This window comes from Anguilla rostrata, chromosome 8 (genome assembly GCF_018555375.3).
Source record: "Anguilla rostrata isolate EN2019 chromosome 8, ASM1855537v3, whole genome shotgun sequence".
Taxonomy (NCBI): Eukaryota; Metazoa; Chordata; class Actinopteri; order Anguilliformes; family Anguillidae; genus Anguilla; species Anguilla rostrata.
In genome coordinates, this window is record NC_057940.1 from 47,582,425 (window position 1) to 47,602,436 (window position 20,012).

At 43.4% G+C, this 20,012-nt stretch overlaps 1 protein-coding gene across 4 annotated transcripts in view; it reads left to right on the forward strand.

Annotated features, from left to right (window-relative positions):
- The first annotated feature begins 415 nt into the window (after positions 1-415).
- Positions 416-20,012, forward strand: part of LOC135261839 (exopolyphosphatase PRUNE1-like) — a 28,875-nt gene continuing 9,278 nt past the window's right edge. Inside the window, exons 1-6 of one of the 4 annotated variants that reach the window (XM_064348490.1) lie at positions 416-437; positions 12,892-12,996; positions 15,921-16,126; positions 18,030-18,214; positions 19,329-19,487; positions 19,716-19,810. In XM_064348490.1, coding sequence (XP_064204560.1) covers positions 12,958-12,996; positions 15,921-16,126; positions 18,030-18,214; positions 19,329-19,487; positions 19,716-19,810 — 684 coding nt within the window. In that variant the 5' untranslated portion in view covers positions 416-437; positions 12,892-12,957. Of the gene's footprint in view, positions 438-1,459; positions 2,403-9,186; positions 9,578-10,173; positions 10,637-12,891; positions 12,997-15,920; positions 16,127-18,029; positions 18,215-19,328; positions 19,488-19,715; positions 19,811-20,012 lie in introns of those variants that run through there. The other 3 variants (XM_064348488.1, XM_064348489.1, XM_064348487.1) reach the window with 3 other exon arrangements.

Genomic DNA, 20,012 nt, shown 5'->3' on the forward strand with positions numbered 1-20,012 from the left:
AAACAAGTCTGGTCACGTTCCCAGGGAGGAAACGGTTTGTAGAAAGCTTGCTAAGGGAATAAACGTTCAGAATGCGTGGCGGAGCAGGTTTGCAGCCACGACACATGGTTCATTCGAAACAGCGATTGGTCCTGCGCTTTCAATTTACTGTGCCAAAATAATTTGTTGGAGGGCGTCATGTCCGCGGATTGAATTTTTCCACCGTCTGGCCTGTGCGGCTCGGTCAGTTCCAGAGACTGTAAAAAAATATGGACAAAGCTACTGTGACCTCTCCCATTGACTCTCAGTGGTCTCTAAAACGCATTTTGAAGTTCGGCGGGCGCGGCCATGTTGTCTCTAAAACCATAGAGTTAAACGGTTCTGTGATTTTTACAATGTGATTGACAGTCCGGTGCGGAAAATCCCATCAACCTGAACGATTGCAGAACGAACTCGAGGTAAGCTGACTGTCTGCCGTTGTTTTAAAATATATTATCAAATGTTTATGGAGTTTAATTTCCATCCGTGACTGTACTGTGTCATGTAAGCACGTTATATGTATGAAATTAATAATAAAACTATGTTCAGTTATCTTCAATTTATGTTTCTCAGCAAAACGAATATGCTTAGCTATCATAGCTTGCCAGTGAGCTAGGTAGGCTATCCGTGGTTAGCGCACGTATTAGCAATATGAACCACAGGGAACATCGACTACACTGGTGATGGTCAATCAATCAGAGATGTGTACTGGTGATTTTTGACTAGGCTAATTTTCATATAGCCTAACTGTCTGGTTGACCTGCTGTTAACCGAGCAAGTTATCACCGTGGGTTTTCGCCAGTCAGTTAATGAGCCAGTAACTGCTACTCCATCGCAGTTTGTGGTGTTCACTTGCTGGGTGACGCTAACTGACCGATCGTTCGCAAGTCACTTTTAAACGAATAAAAATTAACACCGTCAGCGGTGATTAACAAATCTACCAAGTATTTTAATAACTGATCTGCAGGCGTGTAAATGACAACGCACTTTGTAGAGCAAGTTTTCCACCTGGTGCATGAAGACAAAAATAATGTAGTTTTCTTGTAGATCATCAAAACCAATGGAGAAAAGGCAATATCCGCAAGGAGCCCCCAGGACCGATTCTGAGAAACACTGGCTTAAATGCTCTTGTCGGTCTCTTAAATGCTAAAAACATGTTCCTTTCTAAATGCCAGTCTTACAATGATGGTTAATTTCGTTACATTCTGTGTGTGATTTCATCGTGTGTTGAAAATTTTTTTTTCGCTTCGTGAAACTGAAAATTTTGCAGTGTTTATCCCAAAATAGGGATTATAGTAGCTTTGTCACATCTGTGAAGCATGGCCCAGGTAGACATTTACACGACTGACAAGCCGTCAAACACGTTTGACAGATTGAATATTTGCCGGTTAGGGTTAGCTAGCTAATCAAATGGCTTGGTAGCCGAAGTTGCAAACTGTTTTAGCAAAGGCTAGTGGACTACCAAATATAGCAAATAAGCGTTAGCTGATTACGCTTTCTGCCAACTAATTATTTGGTTAAGTAGGCTAAAGGAAATAGTAAAAATGACTTGGCTACCGTAAAAACTTAAGAGGAAGATTATTTTATGGTCGTCTAGTGCAGCTGTAAATAGCACGAAATGGGATGCCTGCTTTTTCTGACTTCGCGCAGGTGGACCGTGGATGAGTCGGAGCCAGAGACTGTCAAGGCCAAGAGGCACCACCTCCCACCCCAGTGACCATAGACTGTAGCCCCTACTGTATTTTGGTAATCAGGAAGTGACGCAAACTGTACCTCATTGGTCCACAACGAACATTATAACAGTGCCCAAATGACACAATAAATCATGAAATCGACCCATGGACAGTCATGAGATGAATAAAATACACATATTGTGACTATTTGTTCTTGTGAGAAAAAATTACTGACTTTGTATTTTGACCGCAAAACACCTATAGCCTACTGGAGCCAACCGCTATGGCGCTAGTGAACAACCAGGAACAACAAGACCAGGAAATGAGCTTCAAAAACGAAGTCTGGTTTTGGCCGCTTGGGTCAGTTCACTGGGACCACTGCTTTTGACCATCCGTGCCAGATGAAGATCGAGGCGAGTCCGCCGTCCGCAAATATGACGTTCCGGAAGGCTGTTGCTGAAGGCTAGTTTTCTACAGTCTATGGTTGCTGTCTGTCCTTACGATGACCGGATTGTGAACGCATTGAGGGACTGCGATGCTATTCGAGCGGAGTATTAGCACCTGCGGTAGTACAGAACTGCGAATTGATTACTATTGACTGTCGAATTTGCAAAGAGAATAGCAACCATTCGACTTTTAGGAATATTGCGGGCTTGTTGTGCTTCACTGAAAATGGAGGGTTTTCTACGGAGCAGTAGCGCTGCCGTTAAGGTACGTGAACCGAGTGCTTCCCCGCGTAGTGGTAAACTAGCCACAAAAATCAATTCGCTATTAATAGTTTTCTATATTCGTCCACTTCAGCGCTTGTGTTATTGCTCAATGTTGTGTATGACTCTAAAGTAAAGCACGGCGTGCCAGTTAACCAGCTAACACTCTTAAACAAGCCAGCTAATTAGCTTGTTGAAGCCAAGTGTCCGGCAAGATAGATAGCTAACGGAATGGCATCTGTGTACTTGACAGATAAGGTTATCTTGCTAGCTGGACTGCAATGAACGTACCCCTTTTTAGTTGAACAATCATCCGTAGCCTACAACAATTTGATATTTTATTTATTTTTTATTTTTCAGATTTGCTGGCTACGTAGCTTGTTGGTTAATTGTATTTGCAGATTATATAGCTGTTGACGCGCATTTAATACCTGTTATAAATTGTTAGACGGCAAGTTTAACATTGCGCAGTAAAATGGTTTTTGATGCTATACTAGCTCACTAACAACCTCCATATCGTTAGTTAACAGAAGTGGGATGGCAGGTATGTCCCACACCTATACCGCACCGAGAGTTTGCCACTTTTCTGGGTTTCCTACAGAAATAATCACACTCTCAGATTCCCAGCCCTTAAAAAAAATTCTGTACCTTGCGACCCAATTTCAGCAGACAGAATTCACACTACTAACTTCACGTCCGCACAATAAATTCCCAAATGTAGGGGATTTTGCGTTCTCATTTTTCCTTCCAGATTACGTGATTTTCATGCTGCTAGCCCCAAATAATATGTCTCCCCATTGGACATTTACACCAGCCAATCATTTACCTGCATTTGCCAATGAAAATGTCACATGTTCACGCAAAATGGACATATATTTTTGCACAAGAAAATTTTCATTCACAATAGTGATGGGCAAAGCAGTTCTTTTCAGTGTACTAAATCATTTGAATCAGTTCATTAAAAAGATTCGTTCAAAAGATTTGTTCACCAAATCTTTCAGTGCTTGACCGGAGCTCCGACTGCGTAGTCCCACTCACTGAACTGAAACACGGCCGAACGTTCAGTTCAGCTTGCTAAGTACGACACCTAATTATTAAATAAAATCTTTGGTACTACTTCCGACTTCGAGACTTCAGACATGAGAGGGGTGGGCTTGAGCGACTCAGCGATCACTCAGGGCTCACGTTCACTGTGTACATTCAGTGAACAAATCACTGAACATGCACCATTCAGTGTATCCCTGCGAACGAATCATTCGCAAATGACACAACACTAATTCACAACAGTTAGTACGTTTGTGGCTGACTGGTAAAATGTAAGTGTTCTATGGACTGCTCAGCCACTGGATTGAATCCCATCTAAAACTCGGACGAATCCCTCTTTGTTTATGCATGCTTCTTTGCTCACTAATCATTGTCTATTACTTTTCAACTATTGCTTTTGCACCAAATCTAGCAGGGCTTTCACCGAACGTATAGACTGTATTATGACATACCATCTACACCAGGGGTGCACAACAAGGGCCAGTCCATTTCAGGATTTTGTGTGAACATGTGACAATTGTCTGAGTAACTTGGCATTTTTATACATTGAAAACGTGTTTTTCTTCAGATTCCACAGACACAACCAAGGTTCACTGCATGTTAGAGTAGTAGCTCACTAGCTAACAGTAGTGAAAGACCTTTCAAAGTTCATCTCTATTGAAATAACATTAGCAGTTGATTTGCTTTACAGTGCTGGACAACTGTTCCCCTGCCGTTTATCAAATAGTGCATACGTTTACCAGATTATTGGTCAAAAAGTGTGCAAATTAATATGAATTATTGAAGTAGCTAGAACTTATCATGTTTTCCACTGAAGAAATACATGTCTGTATAACGTCACCTAGCCTATTACTCAATGTCGAGGGAGATTGGGCCTCATTCACAAATATCTTCCTAAGTTTTTTTCTTAAATTTGTTCTTGAGAAAGGTCCTAAGAAAAGTCTAAGTCAGATTCATGACGTGTTCTTACACCGCAGAATTGTTCCAACCGTGTTTTTATAATGATGAATCTCATTGTCCTCGTGAACTGAAAGCACGTGCCAGTTGTTCCTAATTAGCATAGGTAAACGCCCTGCCAATCAGAAATCACACACAGAAATTCAAAAGAAAAGTTGAGAGAGAAGTCAAGAATGCCCAAACGAAAATCTAAAGACGGTGGAGCACCGGACTCCAAACGTAAGAAAAGCTTCAGTAGTTCTGAAGTGGAGGTACTGCTGCAGGAAGTGAACAGCAAACGACCTGTCATATTTATTAGTGTCAGTAGTGGATATAAAATAACACAAAAAAGATGCATGGGATGCTATTACCCGTTTAGTGAACGCTGTATCTGGAGAAGGTCGCACAACCGATGAAGTAAAAAAAAGAAAAATGGTTTGATGTCAAATCTGAGGCAAAACAAAATGCTGGTGGGAGTGGGCACAAGGAATTGCGTTTTATGCATTCAAACAACAAAGCGCTTCTCGTCACATTAATACCGGTAATTAAATCAACATGCAGTAACCTGCATCGGAGAAACTAGCTGTTTCAACCCGTCGCTGCACAAAAAATTTACTGCCAGTCATTTTGGTGTCACCCCCCTCTGATGGTGTCACCCGGTGCGGTCCGCACTCCCCTAGTGACGCCTCTGAATAAGTGTTCTCTTCTTCAACATGTCCATGTGTTTAAAAAGTGTTACGTGCTTAGTTTGTATTCTAAATTTAAACATTTGCTTTTGCAGTATAGACCAAACATTGCATAATTGAAATTCCCAAAAATAAAAGGTCACTACAATGGTTTGATTTTTATCAATTATTTACATATAACCACCATCTGAGGTGGAACCTGGCACCTTAATGCTTTGTAAGATAATGAAAATAATTATAAAGAAATATTATAAATGATAAATGATATTATTGTAATTTAAATCCTATAATATTACACAACTGTAGAATTGAAGAAAACGCAATAACCAATTATTTTGCACAAACATGTCAGCACTCAAATGTGCGTAAGTGTGCTCTTGAGTGTGCGTAGATTCTGTTCTTACTTAAGAACAAATCCCAAATAAAACATTGGTGAATGTCAGAATCTTTGTGAAAACTGCATAAGTTCTTAAGAACGGTTGGTGAATGAGGCCCATTGTTTTTAGCACAAAATTGGACTTTGGCATTTGTTGCCCCTTTTCATCCTAAAATTATCGTTTTATTATAATGTTTGGTAAATGCATGTAGCAAGGTGAGGATTATGTAATCAAGGGGGAAGGTTAGGGTTGCCCCAGAGGGCAAATGATCAAGCCAGGACAACTAACTTCACAGAAATACAGTAACTCACTCTGTGAATGTATGATTTGAAACCGTATTTAAAAAATAATTTAAACTAAATAATACTTGACATCGAATTCCCTTTCACGGCTTGACTAGACACCATTTTAGAGTAATCTTTAGGCAGTCCTTTCGTATTTATTTATTTGTAAACATTTGATCAACACAATAATAATAATAAATTTATTATTATTATTGTTATTATTATTATGATTATTATTATGATTATTATTAATGCATTTTTTTATATGTACGTGTTTTTGGGGTGGGCATTTGAGGACTTTTGGAAGTCGGGGTGTGGGAATAGGTAGGAGGGTACATACTGTGATGTACCCGTAAGGAGAGAACAAGACCCCCCATGATTCTCCTGTCCCTAACCCTCCCCCATGCCCGTCCCGTAGGAGGTGTGAGGCGAATGAGTTGGTAAGCAGAGCAGAGGATGCCCCTCCTATCCCTAACCCCCCCTCCACCCCCCACCCCCGATGTTGCAATCCATCCAGGTGTCCATGTCCTACTGTGTTCCTCTCATTAATTATTTTCAATGACACAAGCGATTCTCCAGTACCCTTTTAATCAAGATGGCTGGTATCTGGTTGCCTTTCTTGTCACCCGAAACGCTGCGCTTTATTGCCGTAATTAAGCCTCGTGCTCTTTATCGCGCGCAATGCCCGACTCGTGTAAACATTTCACCGGGAATTCATTCCCTTTTATTGCCGGAACAAACGGCTGAGCAAGCCGTCGTCGCAGGGTCATTGGAAGGAGAGGATATTTGCTGTCTGAGAGCGTGTGCGGGACGGTTTACACTTGGCTGGCTAATCTGAGGGTAAACCCTATTTTCAGAAATGAATGTCGAAATCCTCCCTGCCCCTGGCATTGAATGTCAAGAGGTGGAACATCCAGGGTCAGAAGAAGTAGAAGTCCTCCCCCAGTATTTTGTTCCAACCACCTGGATTTGCTAATTAACACAATTCTTCTGCCAGCGGAGCTAATTGGTGCAGTGAGCTGGCTGAGTTCATGGACGGGAGAAGTACATGGAAGGACTTTAATTTTCTGACCCCTGGACTGTCCACGTCCGGTGTCTAGGTGTCACCCGCTGCCACATACTGAACGGGTTGAAATCTGTGGGATGCTAGTTTGTCCTCAAAAGACATGGCGCAAGATAGCTGTCAACTGGTAAACTGCATTTCCCAGAAACCTCCTGTGTGAGGTTCCCGTCTGTTCTGTTTGCCAGTTACTTGCTAAACTTCATTCATAGCCCCCAAGTTCAGCTCCTCTCACCCTGTTCACTGGTTACTGCCGGTTGTCAGGGAGAAACAGCACATTCTCCTCGCCCCTTTCCTCCTTCCTCTGCCAAGTCTGAAAATTCAAGCTCTTTCGCTCGATCGGTTTCATTACATTACATTGCATTACAGGCACTTATTAGATGCTCTTATCCAGAGCACCATTTACATAATTTATAAAGCTGGATATATACTGAAGCGATGCAGGTTAAGTACCTTGCTCAAGGGTTCAACGGCAGTGTCCAACCCAGGAATCAAACCTATGACCTTTAGGCCCAGTTCCTTACCCATTATACTACACTGCCGCTCTGGTTCTCCCAGCTGATGTTTACCTCTGGAGACGGCAGACGTTTTGTTGCCAAGTGACTGGGATTTGCGGGCAGACAAGGTCTGGTTTACGCCCAAACGCAGACGCCCGGCAAACAAGCAAGAGCGTCCCGTCGCCGAGAGAGGACAGCGTTTGCCGAATGCGTTATCGCCGGAAACGAGCTTGCGGCCTTTCTCGAATCCTGATCCGGTCAGATGAGCCGTACGCACACGCTCAGTCACACCGCGATCCGCACTGATAGCCGTACAATGACTGGACTGTCTCCTGATCAGTACGGGGATTTTCCGCTTGCACTCGTGAACAGGATGTGGGGGGTGGGGGGAGAGCGGTTGTCACATTGGACTGGAAAAGATTCCAGCTTCCAGCACTTGGCCTGTGCGTAGTCTTGAGTGCCGTTTTAATCACAGCAGGCTTAAGCACTTTCAAAATCTCGCCATTGCCGTCCTTGCTGAAGAACGTCCGATAAACGCAGCCCTTCATTTTTTTGTCCCCTGTGAATTCACATGAACTGGAAATACCCAAAATGTGTTTTGTTTAAGGCCGGCGGGTAAACTCGTGGGCTGTCATCAGAACCAAAGGAGGTGACGACCTCACCGCTGATTTAGGATCTGCGTGCCGGAGTGGATTACTCTGTGATGCTGAATGGCACAGGCTAATTAAAGCTGAAGTACGAGGCCTTTTGTCGCTCTGGGAATTAGAAAATATATTAACGTTGCATCGCGCAGGGGACACTCTAGGTCTGCGCTGTGAGTGCTGATGCTTGCTGTTGTGTAGATTTACTGCGTAGATTTATTGTGTAGGTTTATTGTTTAGATTTGCTGTGTGGATTTATTGTGTAGATTTCCTGTGTGGATTTGCTGTATAGATTTATTGTGTAGATTTGCTGTTTGGTATTTCTGTGTGGAGTTACTGTATAGATTTATTGTGGAAATTTACCATATAGATTTGCTGTGGAGATTTATTGTGTAGATTTGCTGTGGAGATTTACCGTGGAGATCAGTGAACTGTGTGGTCTTGGAGGTTTTGTCACTCACCCATACAGCTGATAACACTTGCTGGTTGTGATGAAGCTCCAGCATTTGAAGTGTTGCTTGGAATTAAGAGCCTTCAGAGTGGGGGGGGGGTGGCAGTGGCAGTGGCACAGGGCATGGGGAACGGCGCAACTGAACCGTGGCGCGAACAGTTACAGCTGCTACAGGGCAGGGCTGAACTTTGACCTTTGACATTTCAGTGTGTAGGTCAGTGGTTGTGACAGGGGTGACTGCCTCCTCAGTTGTTGAGTCGGGCACTTGATATTTGGGGGGGGGGGGGGGGTGCAATGGCCAGGAGTCTGCGGGTTTAATCGGCTCTGAGGTAATGGAGTAACCTGGACACCGTACAAACGGGACAGGCCACCTCAGTACCGAAAATAAAAAGACCAACTTGATCCCTTTACCGAATTTTCAGTCGGTGCTGGTTAGATGAACGGCACACACTGCAGGTTACTAAGTTATTTAATTTTGCTACGTCTGTTCAGCAGATGCTCTTATCCAGGTGTAGGAGAGCAGCAGCAACAACAGACAAATATGGACAACGGTGATGGTAACAGCGAATGCAATAAGTGGCTAGAACAAAGTGTGCTGTTACCATAACCACCTGTCCTGGCAAAACATATTCAGCTGTTCTGTCTGTCAATATAAACTGTATTATTATTATTATTATTTTTATTTTTATTACTGTTGTTATTTTTATTATTATTATTGTTATTATTATTATTATTGTTGTTGTTGTTGTTATTGTTATTATTAAAAGCTGAGATCATGTCCATGTCTTTTTTGTATCTATTTGGGGCATAATTCTTCTCATAGTGCTGTAGTTAAGTTGAGGCCGGTTCTGTTTTCCACGGCGCGCAGGAACTGGCGAATTCCTGGCAAATTGTGGTCACTCACTCGCTCGCTCACGGACGACCTTTCAGGGTTGTTTTGTCAGACACATGCGCAGATGGTGCTTCGTTTAGTAGGACGCATGCGCAGGTGGTACGGCACAACATTTTTAAGCACAGCTTTATCGCCTAATGTTACTTCAGCTAACCATAACAGGCTAACCCTCGCGTTTCGCCTACTTTACCTAACCTAGTTAGCACGTACAGATGCTATCCTGCACGCATGAGTAGGAGCTAAGGACATACAGCTACAACCACCGATACAGATGTATGGGCACACGGAGGACAACAAATAACGTTACAGAGGTGAGGACATGGCATAGCCAGCTAGCTATATAGTTCGCCAAGTAGTGCCCTGGGTCTGGACAGTTTTGTGCTTGTTTCTTCTCACACGCGGTGTGTAAGTGTTGAGTGTCACTCTGCGCCAGACTCTGTTAAATATAGACCCTCCCCTCCCCCCACCCTGTCGCCAGCCTGCCTTCGTCCTGTCACTGATGCAGACTGACTATCTTGGGGGGGGGGGGGCATTGCCATGGCGTTCATGCCCGGGAACCGCTGATACCGCTAGGATCCCGCCCAACCGTCCCTCGGCTCTGCGGCACTCTCGGTTCTGGAAACAAGATCGCTCCCCATCGCCCCCACCCCCCCTGCCCTTAATCGATCTCCGAGCTTGAAGCGTCGGCCTGTCTCTATCTTTCCTTCCCCTTACAGCGACGGGACACACGACAGTGCTCTGTAACCATGTAGGTAGTAGAGTGATAAATGTATTCCACTGCAGATTTTTAATATTGCATTGCTGAGTCTGAAAACCAAAATAATTTCTATATTTTCTCAGTATCTGCAATGATGCCAATTATGTATTGTATTCATTTATTATACAGTTGAAGTCGGAAGTTTACATACACTTAGGTTGAAGTCATTAAAACTAATTTTTAACCACTCCACAGATTTCATGTTAGCAAACTGCAGTGTTGGCAAGTCAGTTAGGACATCTACTTTGTGCATGACACAAGTAATGTTTCCAACAATTGTTTACAGACAGATTATTTCACTTTAAATTCACTATATCACAATTCCAGTGGGTCAGAAGTTTACATACACTAAGTTGACTGTGCCTTTAAACAGCTTGGAAAATTTCAGAAAATGATGTCATGGCTTTAGAAACTTCTGATAGGCTAATTGGCATTATTTGAGTCAATTGGAGGTGTAACTGTGTGATGTATTTTAAGGCCTACCTTCAAACTCAGTGCCTGTTTGCTTGACATCATGGGAAAATCAAAAGAAATCAGCCAAGACCTCAGAAAGAAAATTGTGGACCTCCACAAGTCTGGTTCATCCTTGGGAGCAATTTCCAAACGCCTGAAGGTACCACGTTCGTCTGTACAAACAGTAGGCCTAGTACACAAGTATAAACACCATGGGACCACGCAGCTGTCATACCACTCAGGAAAGAGACGTGTTCTGTCTCCTAGAGATGAACATGCTTTGGTGCGAAAAGTGCAAATCAATCCCAGAACCACAGCAAAGGACCTTGTGAAGATGCTGGAGGGAACAGGTACAAAAGTATCTATATCCACAGTAAAACGAGTCCTATATCGATATAACCTGAAAGGCTTCTCAGCAAGGAAGAAGCCACTACTCCAAAACCTCCATAAAAAAGCCAGACTACAGTTTGCAGCTGCACATGGGGACAAATTTCTACTTTTTGAAGAAATGTCCTCTGGTCTGATGAAACAAAAATTGAACTGTTTGGCCATAATGACCATTGTTATGTTTGGAAGAAAAAGGGTGAGGCTTGCAAGCCGAAAAACACCATCCCAACCGTGAAGCACGGGGGTGGCAGCATCATGTTATGGGGGTGCTTTGCTGCAGGAGGGACTGGTGCACTTCATAAAATAGATAGCATCATGAGGAAGGAAAATTATGTGGATATATTGAAGTAACATCTCAAGACATCAGCCAGGAAGTTAAAGCTTGGTCGCAAATGGCTCTTCCAAATGGACAATGATCCTAAGCATACTTCCAAAATTGTGGCAAAATGGCTTAAGGACAACAAAGTCAGGGTATTGGAATGGCCATCACAAAATCCTGACCTCAATCCAATCGCAAATTTGTGGGCAGAACTGAAAAAGCGTGTGCGAGCAAGGAAGCCTACAAACCTGACTGAGTTACACCAGTTCTGTCAGGAGGAATGGGCCAAAATTTCAGAAATTTATTGTGAGAAGCTTGTGGAAGGCTACCCGAAACGTTTGACTCAAGTTAAACAATTTAAAGGCAATGCTACCAAATACTAACAGAGTGTATGTAAACTTCTGACCCACTGGGAATGTGATGAAAGAAATAAAAGCTGAAATAAATCTAATAAATTCTCTCTACTATTATTCTGACATTTCACATTCTTAAAATAAAGTCATGATCCTAACTGACCTAAGACAGGGAATGTTTACTCGGATTAAATGTCAGGAATTGTGAAAAACTGAGTTTAAATGGATCAGGCTCCTATAATGCACTGCTGCCTATAGAAAAAGACCACTTCTGTCTTCAAAGACCGTATATCTCTGTCCTACATCATTATTTTTGTTTTATTTATTTATTCATTTATTTTTATGCCAGATAAAGATCTGTGACTCTGGTGACCCTGGTGTTTATATATTTACATATACACACACCCCTGCTCATCAGGTTTGGACACAGGTTTGGTCTCTGTACTGCAGGCTTGTATGCCTGGCTTTTGAGGGAGAGCTGAGCTGACCTAAGCTAAGCTGTCCTGAGTTCAGTTGAGCTGAGTGAGGTGTTGAGTTGAGCTGAGTGGGGTGTTGAGTTGAGCTGATTTGAGCTGAGTTGGGCTGAGTTGAGCTGAGTGGGGTGTTGAGGTGAGCTGAGGTGAGCTGAGTGTGGTGTTGAGCTGAGTTAAACTGAGTGAGGTGTTGAGTTGAGCTGAGCTAAGTTGAGCTGAGTGTGGTGTTGAGCTGAGTGAGGTGTTGAGCCGAGTTGAGCTGAGTTAGGTGTTAAGCTGAGCTGAGTTGCGCTGAGTGGTGTGTTGAGTTGAGTTGAATGAGGTGTTGAGCTGGGTTGAACTGAGTGGGGTGTTGAGCTGAGTTGAGTTGAGCTGAGTGGGATGTTGAGTTGAGCTGATCTGAGCTGAGTTGAGCCGAGTTGAGCTCAGTTGAGTTGAGCGGAGCTGGGCTGATTTGAGCTGAGTTGAGCCGAGCTGTGTTTATCCGAGTTGATCCGAGTTGAGCCGAGTTGAGTTGAGCTGATCTGAGTTGAGCTGATCTGAGCCAAGCTGAGCTGAGCTGAGCTGAGTGGGGTGCTGAGCAGCGGAGCTGAAGTTGAAGGCAACTCTTCAGGATATGACTGCCTTTGAGGAGCGAAGACTAAAGAGAGATGAAGCATTTTGTGACCTTGGCGTTCTCTTCTCTCCTCTTTTCTCCCCCTTCAATGTTCCTCTCCTCCAACCTCCTCCCCCTCCTTTTTTCTCTTTCACCTCTTCCCTCCTCTCCTCTCTCTCCTCCCTCTCCCTCTCTCTACTTTCTTCCCCTCTCTTTCTCCTTTCTCTGTCCTCTCCTCTATCTCACTTCTTTCTCTTTCTCTCTGTCCCTCTCCTCTCTCCTCCACAGCGCGGCTCAGAGGAGCACTCTGGGTTCCACGTCGTCCTGGGAAATGAGGCCTGCGATGTGGACTCCATGGTCTCTGCCCTCTCGTTTGCATACTTCCTGTTTAAGGTTGGTTTGGCCCCTCCCTCTTTACATATTTAAAATGTGGCTTCACTTGTGGTGTTACTTTCCATGCGGTTTAGGTAGGAATGTGTCCACAATATTTTCATGGTCTGATGCCAGCATATGATATTATCCATCAGTATTGCAGGAATTGATACTTTGATTTGTAACTCCCTGGAACCAGCATTTTATTTATGATCTACCCATGAGCCCTCACGTGTATAGATGGCTCCTCTAAAACTTTTTTCCCCAAACGGTCCTCCATTTCACTTGGATTATCACACAGTAATAGTTTTCACTTCCTGCCTACAGTTCCCAGAATGCAACTGTCTTTGTGCCTGTTAGCATGACTGCTAGAGCACGTTACAGTAGATATAGTTGTATAAGTACCCATGTGAAAGGGAAATTAACATATTCTCAGGAGTCTGATATAGGATTTCTCAACGGGGCGGTACCGCCCCCGAGTGGGCATTTGTCGGATTGTTGAGACACGAATAATGGAAAGGGGGGCCTTAAAAGGGGTTGTTCGTTTTGGAATTCTGAAGGTGAAAAAAGATTCAGATATTTTTCGTATTACATGCATTGAGAAAATATTATTGGTTTTGAGTCAAATGTTTCGTGCGGAAAGGGCCACCGTAGCTTGACTACATTCAGCCAATGAGAACGGTCATATCGTTCCAACAGTCAGAACCCCTTTTGTTCTGTCGTTTAGAAGCGCAACGAAGCGACTAACAATCGATTAAGTCATCAGAATATTTATTTCTTACGAACAATTAGTTCGAGTTTTTATTATTATTCTTATATTGTTGATCATCAGTTAGGTTGGCAGCCGTTTGTTGCTAGAGCTCGTTTGATGTACAGGCATTGATGCGATTGATTGACACAGTAGGCTGGGTAATGCCTGTCATTTTAAAATCTAAGTCTTCCCGTTTCTTACCATGTCCCTAGACTTCTGTCTGACGCAGGTCGCTGATTGATGGTCGAAAGGCCAATCTGCTGCTGTTCAATGTTTGTACATTAAGAGGTCCATTCATTGTGTATGTCACTCAATGTCCCATTTAGTGCTGCAGCATGACCAGCAGTTGTGGTTACACATAAATGTGGCCAATTGTGCCTGTTCAGATTTTGTTAATTAAGAGGCATGTCCATCACATGTGGTATGGGTACAATTGATTGTCCAATGATTTAATGTGACACTACTGCATGATAACCTTAAGCAAGTGGTTACTACACAATTAAATTAGGAAATATGTGTACAAAAATATGTTGATTTGCTTAATAAAATGATAGACATGTTGCACGCAGTTAAGAATGTGACGTCTTCAACTTAATTAGTTTGTCCTGTTGTTATTAATAACATTGCATGCTGCCACTATCCAATGATTTTTTTCTTTTTTTTGGTTACATTGCAACCCCACTCGAGTACTTACAGTTTGGGTTCATTCCGTCTCCGTCCAACCCACAGCTATTAAAAATGAGGCGATCAAACCCTATTTTTTTATTTAAGTGTTTTTTTATTGTTGTTTTTAATAACTCAATTTAATTAATTATTTTAAAATATATATAATCCAGTTCAAAATGATATGCTTGACCTGTAAATCTGATCTATTTGTTCTAAAATAAAACACAAAAATCAATATACCCATCTACTACTATCTACTATCTCCATTCAATATGGGGATGGTGGGGGGTGGTGCACTGGTAAAAAAATGTTGAGGACCCCTGGTCTAATAGGTCCACATAACGGAGAGGTTGAGCAGTGCATTCTGGGTATTGGGTGAGGTTAAATACCCTTAAAATGGTTCGCAAACCCCAAGCATTTCAAATGAGAAGGTGATCCTAGTTATTGGACTAACGGGTCCTTTCCTAAGGGAGGTATCCTATATCGACAGTAAGGAGCAAAGCTTTTGACTTTGTGGTTGAGCAAATCTCATTAGATTTTCTTTTTTAGCTGGAATGAGACCACAAAGACCCAACCCTTACTGCTGCCCACAATTTAGTTTATTCTGATGGGATCAGCAGAACGGGATGTTGCGTGACTTTGGAGAGAGGGCAGAGTTTGGGGCACTGTATCTGTGTGTCCTGTACCTCAAAAAAAAAAAAAACACAGTATTTGCCCACAGCTGAAATTTTTGTTGTTGTTGCTGTAAACTGGAAAGATGTTTTTTACCTTGTGGGGACCGATCCTTGACGTTTTTAGCTGTCGCCCCGTTCCCCTAAAAATGAATTCCAGAATTATGATCAGAGATCCCCTTCCAGCCTGTCACCATGGATACATGCCCATTCAGTCACTAATCACAGCGCATTACATTCTCCCCTCGTTAAATATTCATGAGACCCTGGATAGCTTGAGCTAACCGCCGGGGATGAGGTGGGGTGAGATGCAATGAAACGCCCTTGGAGGAGGAAACCGAACTTGGTCGAGCCCTCATGTGCAGATGCCAAGTTTTAATGGGTTCTGTTCCTCCCTGACTAAGACCTTTAGCACATGCAAAACCTCCTAGCACTCTAGTGAAACTAGTAACACAACCGATGATTGGTGCAAAAGGACTACCATGACCAATCACTGGTCATGTTATTAGTTTTCTGTGTGCTAGAAAGGCTTTGCATGTGTGAAAGGTCTTAGTAAATCAGTTTCTACGAGTGCAGCTGAAACTCCTTGTGTCTAATCTAAAGCCGTGTCCAAGACAGCCTCTTAACTACTGTGTCCTCAAAATATGTACTGTCTACTAAACATACTGCCTACTGTTTATTTTCTAATACACGATGAGCAGTATGCAAAAAATGTCTTCCATGCTATTTTCCAGCGGTACTGTGGAAGTGTCGCTAGACGTCCCGCCCTTGTCGTAAAAAGGCTGCCTCTTCGTTTGATTTATGGGACCACCTAAAAAGTATGGTTTACCCCCTCCCCCCCACATCCTTTGCTCTAGACATCAGGCTCCTCTGGGAGGATGCCGGTTCCGGTCCTAAACATCCCACGGGCCAACTTCCCGCTGCGGACGGACTCCGTCTTCCTGCTCCGGGAGAGCGGGTTGTCCCAGGAGAACCTGGTGTTCCGGGACGAGGTTGACCTGCCAGGGCTGCACCACGTGGGCCGGCTGGCGCTCACCCTGGTAGACCACAATGTGCTGCCCAGGTCAGAAGTCACAAACCTGTGACGTCACACCACTTTGTGCCATCCCTCTATTCACCTATTTAACAGGCATTCTCATTGTGGAAAGGAATGCTTAACCCTTTGAAGAGTCGGTTTTTGGAAAGTCAGTGTTCTAGAACTCTATTGCTTTCAATCAGCAGTAGTGATTGTGACATCAGCATTAGAATGTTCAGTTAAGAACATTCTAATCAACCATTTGTCATCTCACACCTTAAAGGGATAACAAGGCTCCAGAGTGCGACCAAAAATCTGTCAAGTGCGACTAAACAAAGTTGGTTTTTTTTTCTTTTTTCTTTTTTTTTTACATTTAGACACTTTATTATGTGAATTTTTACAGGACATACATTTTAATCGGTAACGATGTTGCTGAGAAAGCGGAGACGCATACAGACGTATACAGTGACGTAATGACGTGGCTCTCTAGCCCGTGGAAAAGCAAACCGGTTCTTAGAAGGTTCACAAGTTGAACCAACTGCGAACCTGCACTAGCACCAGCCCAGAACCAGAACTAGGTTCGCGTTGGTGGAAAAGAGGGATGTGTGTTACGACGGCGTATTAGGGCCACATTGAGGGGAAAAAAATTCTGAGATTTCAAGAATAAGGTTTTGTATTACGAGAATAAAGTCATAATATTACGAGAATGAAGTCGTAATTTTAGGCTACGTGTTATTTTAGACGGGAAATATCAGAAGAGCTGCCTGCCGCCTGCGTTAAAATGAGGAAGTTGGAGCATCTTGTGAAGTTATACTTTAGTATAGGTTTCACAAATAACTGAATACTTAATGTTTTGGTACATCAGCACCACATTATCATAAGTATCAGGACATTGAAAAGATTGTGCAAGAAACTGTGTCTATTCCGAAGAAAGAACCACACGGACTTGGAGGAGATTGCAGGCTCAGGCTGCCATTAGACTGTCCTCTCGCCCATTTTGTTGGTTGCTGGTAATATATTTTCATAAAAATTATGCTTTTTTTCTTGACATTTTACGATTTTATTCTCTTAATATTATGATTTTTTTCTCGTAAAATTACGACTTTATTCTCGTAATATTATGATTTTGTTCTCGTAATATTACAACTATTCTCGTAATGTTACGACCTTATTCTCGAAATCTCAGAATTTTTCTCCCCCTCATTGTGGCCCTAATACTCCGTCATCGTACAGTGTGTGTTATGTGTGTAGCTTTATTTGTTTTTCCCACCCGCATTTTGTGAAGACCCACTCTGCCTCTGATTGGCTCTGACCCTGATATTCTTCTTCGCTGAATGTAGGTGGGGAAGAAAATAAGGTATGTATGTTTGAAAACGCACTCTGTACTCCTCCGGGAGCAGCGCACACTTTTGTTTGAGTTATTTGAGTTTGATTTATTTATTTGAGTTTGTCAGCACTTTTTAAGTTTATTCTTTAAACAATTGTGGTTATTGCGATTTCTTGTTTGTGCTGTGATTTAAATAAAGAAAAAACATTTATCTGCACCTTTATTCCTGTTTACAATCATTTACATAATGTGTTAAGAAATTACCAATGTGTATGGGAACTGACAAAAAAGGTAATGCTTAAAATGTATTACTGCGGCGCCGATGAAAAATTTTGGGTGCATCAAAATTATGTGCTGGTGCACCTAAATGAGAAAGTTAGGTACACCAGTGCATCCAATGTAAAAAGTTAGTCTGGAGCCCTGGATAATAATAATAATAAGAGTCCCCCAGAAGTGGGGATTGAAACATAGTCAGGATTATTGAGGCTGTCCAGCAGGGGTGATTAAACTGTGAAAGCGCTAGCTCCGGGGTCCTCTGCTTCACAAATACTGTGAACAGGGTCGAACCAAATCAGACTGTACAATTCGCTTCTCCCACCATTGACATTTCTCTCCCACCTGCAGTACTGACAGTGACCTAGAGGGGGCAGTGGTGGAAGTAATCGACCACCACCGGCTGGAGAGAGCGCCGTCCCCCTCTTGCCCCGTAACTGTGGAGACCGTGGGCTCCTGCGCCACCTTGGTCGCTGAGCGCATCGTCCAGAAGGCTCCGGAAGTTCTGGACCGACAGGTGGCGCAGATTTTATACGGTAACCACGGCGTAAGATTTGAGGCCCGCTTTCGCTCGCGTTCGGTGTCACAGACAGATTAGACTGGCATGGCGCGTTACATTAAATTTAGGCACCTGAAGCAGTATTGGACGGCAGTGTAGTATAATGGGTAAGGAGTTGGTCACAGGATCGATTCCCAGGTGGGATACTGTCCTTGTACCCGTGAGCAAGGTATTTAACCTGCATTGCTTTAGTATATATCCAGCTTTATAAATTGATGCAATGTGAATGCTATGTTAAAAGTCGTGTAAGTTGCTCTGGATAAGAGCGTCTGCTAAAAATGCCTGTAATGGACGGTAGTTTCTTTTCCTCTCTGAATTAATAGCACTTGTTTTCAGGAAATATTTCTAATATAGAAATTAAATTTAGGCACCTTGAAGCAACATTCTGTCTCAGGTGTGTAGAAGAAACAGAAGCTGAAGTAGAATGCTTGAAGGGTCGCCGAACACCATGTGATGCTTGCATATGAAGTGGGTTTGTTTGGGAGTATCAGTAGCATGGTGTGAAGGAGTCGCTTCAACCATTCTAATTTAGGGAATAATGTTTTTTTAAAATATGCCCCTGGTTGACAGAGCGGTAGTCGGTTGGATTTATCTTTAAAAAGCGACCAGCCTGCTTGTAGTTCCTTCGTCGGCTGACCAGAATGACGGTTGAAAACGATCTGCAACATTACATTACGTTATGGTTTAGCATTTTGTGGATTATCTGGTACATTTTTCACGATCAATCAATTCTTAGAGTTGGATATTTTCTGAAGGGATTCAAGTTGGGTTCTGTACCCAAAGCTATATCAGGAGCACCCCTTGCTGGGAGACGTACCCCTGACCTTTCGACCTAACCGTTATGCTACGTTGGCTCGCTGCTGCTCACTGGTGTGTGTGTAGTGTAGGGTGGCAGTGAGGTGTAATGGGCAAGGTGGTGGTTCGTTGTACCCTTGAGCAAGGTACTTATCCTTGAGTACCTTCAGTATATATCCAGCTGTATAATAGCTGTTGCTCTGGATATTTGCTCAGGATAAGAGCGTCTGCTAAATGTTTGTAATGTAATGTGTGTGTGTGTGCGCGCGCGCGCGTGTGTGTGTGTGCACCTGCAGGCTCCATCATCCTGGACTGTGTGAACATGGCGCCCGAGGCGGGGAAGGTCACGCCCAAGGACAGGCAGTATGCCCTCGCGCTGGAGTCCCGCTACCCCGACCTCCCGCCCCGGACCCCCCTCTTCCAGTCCCTGCAGAACGCTAAGTTTGACGTCTCGGGTACAAGCTAAACTTCATCTTTGTTGTGTGTGTGTGTCTCTCTATGGATTATGAGTGTGTTCACAGTTCACAGTGTGTGTGTTCCTTAGGGGGGGTGTGTGAATAAGAGGGAGAAATAAATAGTTTGAGTTGAGAAAATATTTGAGACTGTGTCTGGGAGATTTAGGAGATGAGCGAGTCCCCATAAGCAGTGTTAAATTCCAGGTGTGTGTGTGTGTGTTTTCACAGGCTTCACAACAGAGCAGATGCTGCTGAAGGACATGAAGGCAGTGTCTGGAGGAGATCTGAGGGTGGCCATCAGTGCGGTGTACATGACCCTGGATGTGAGTGTGCTGGCTTCCCCAGGACCTGGAAAGAGTCTCTCTGGTTTCATTGGACCCTTTCTGCTTTGGATTGTGCTGTGCTTAGATGCACAGCTACAGAGTCGTTAATGCTGTGTGCGTGCGTGTGTCTGTGGGTGTGTGTGTGTGCGTTCTCTGGGTGATCGCCACCTTGACACGGTGGAGAGGCTTGTGTTTATCCAGA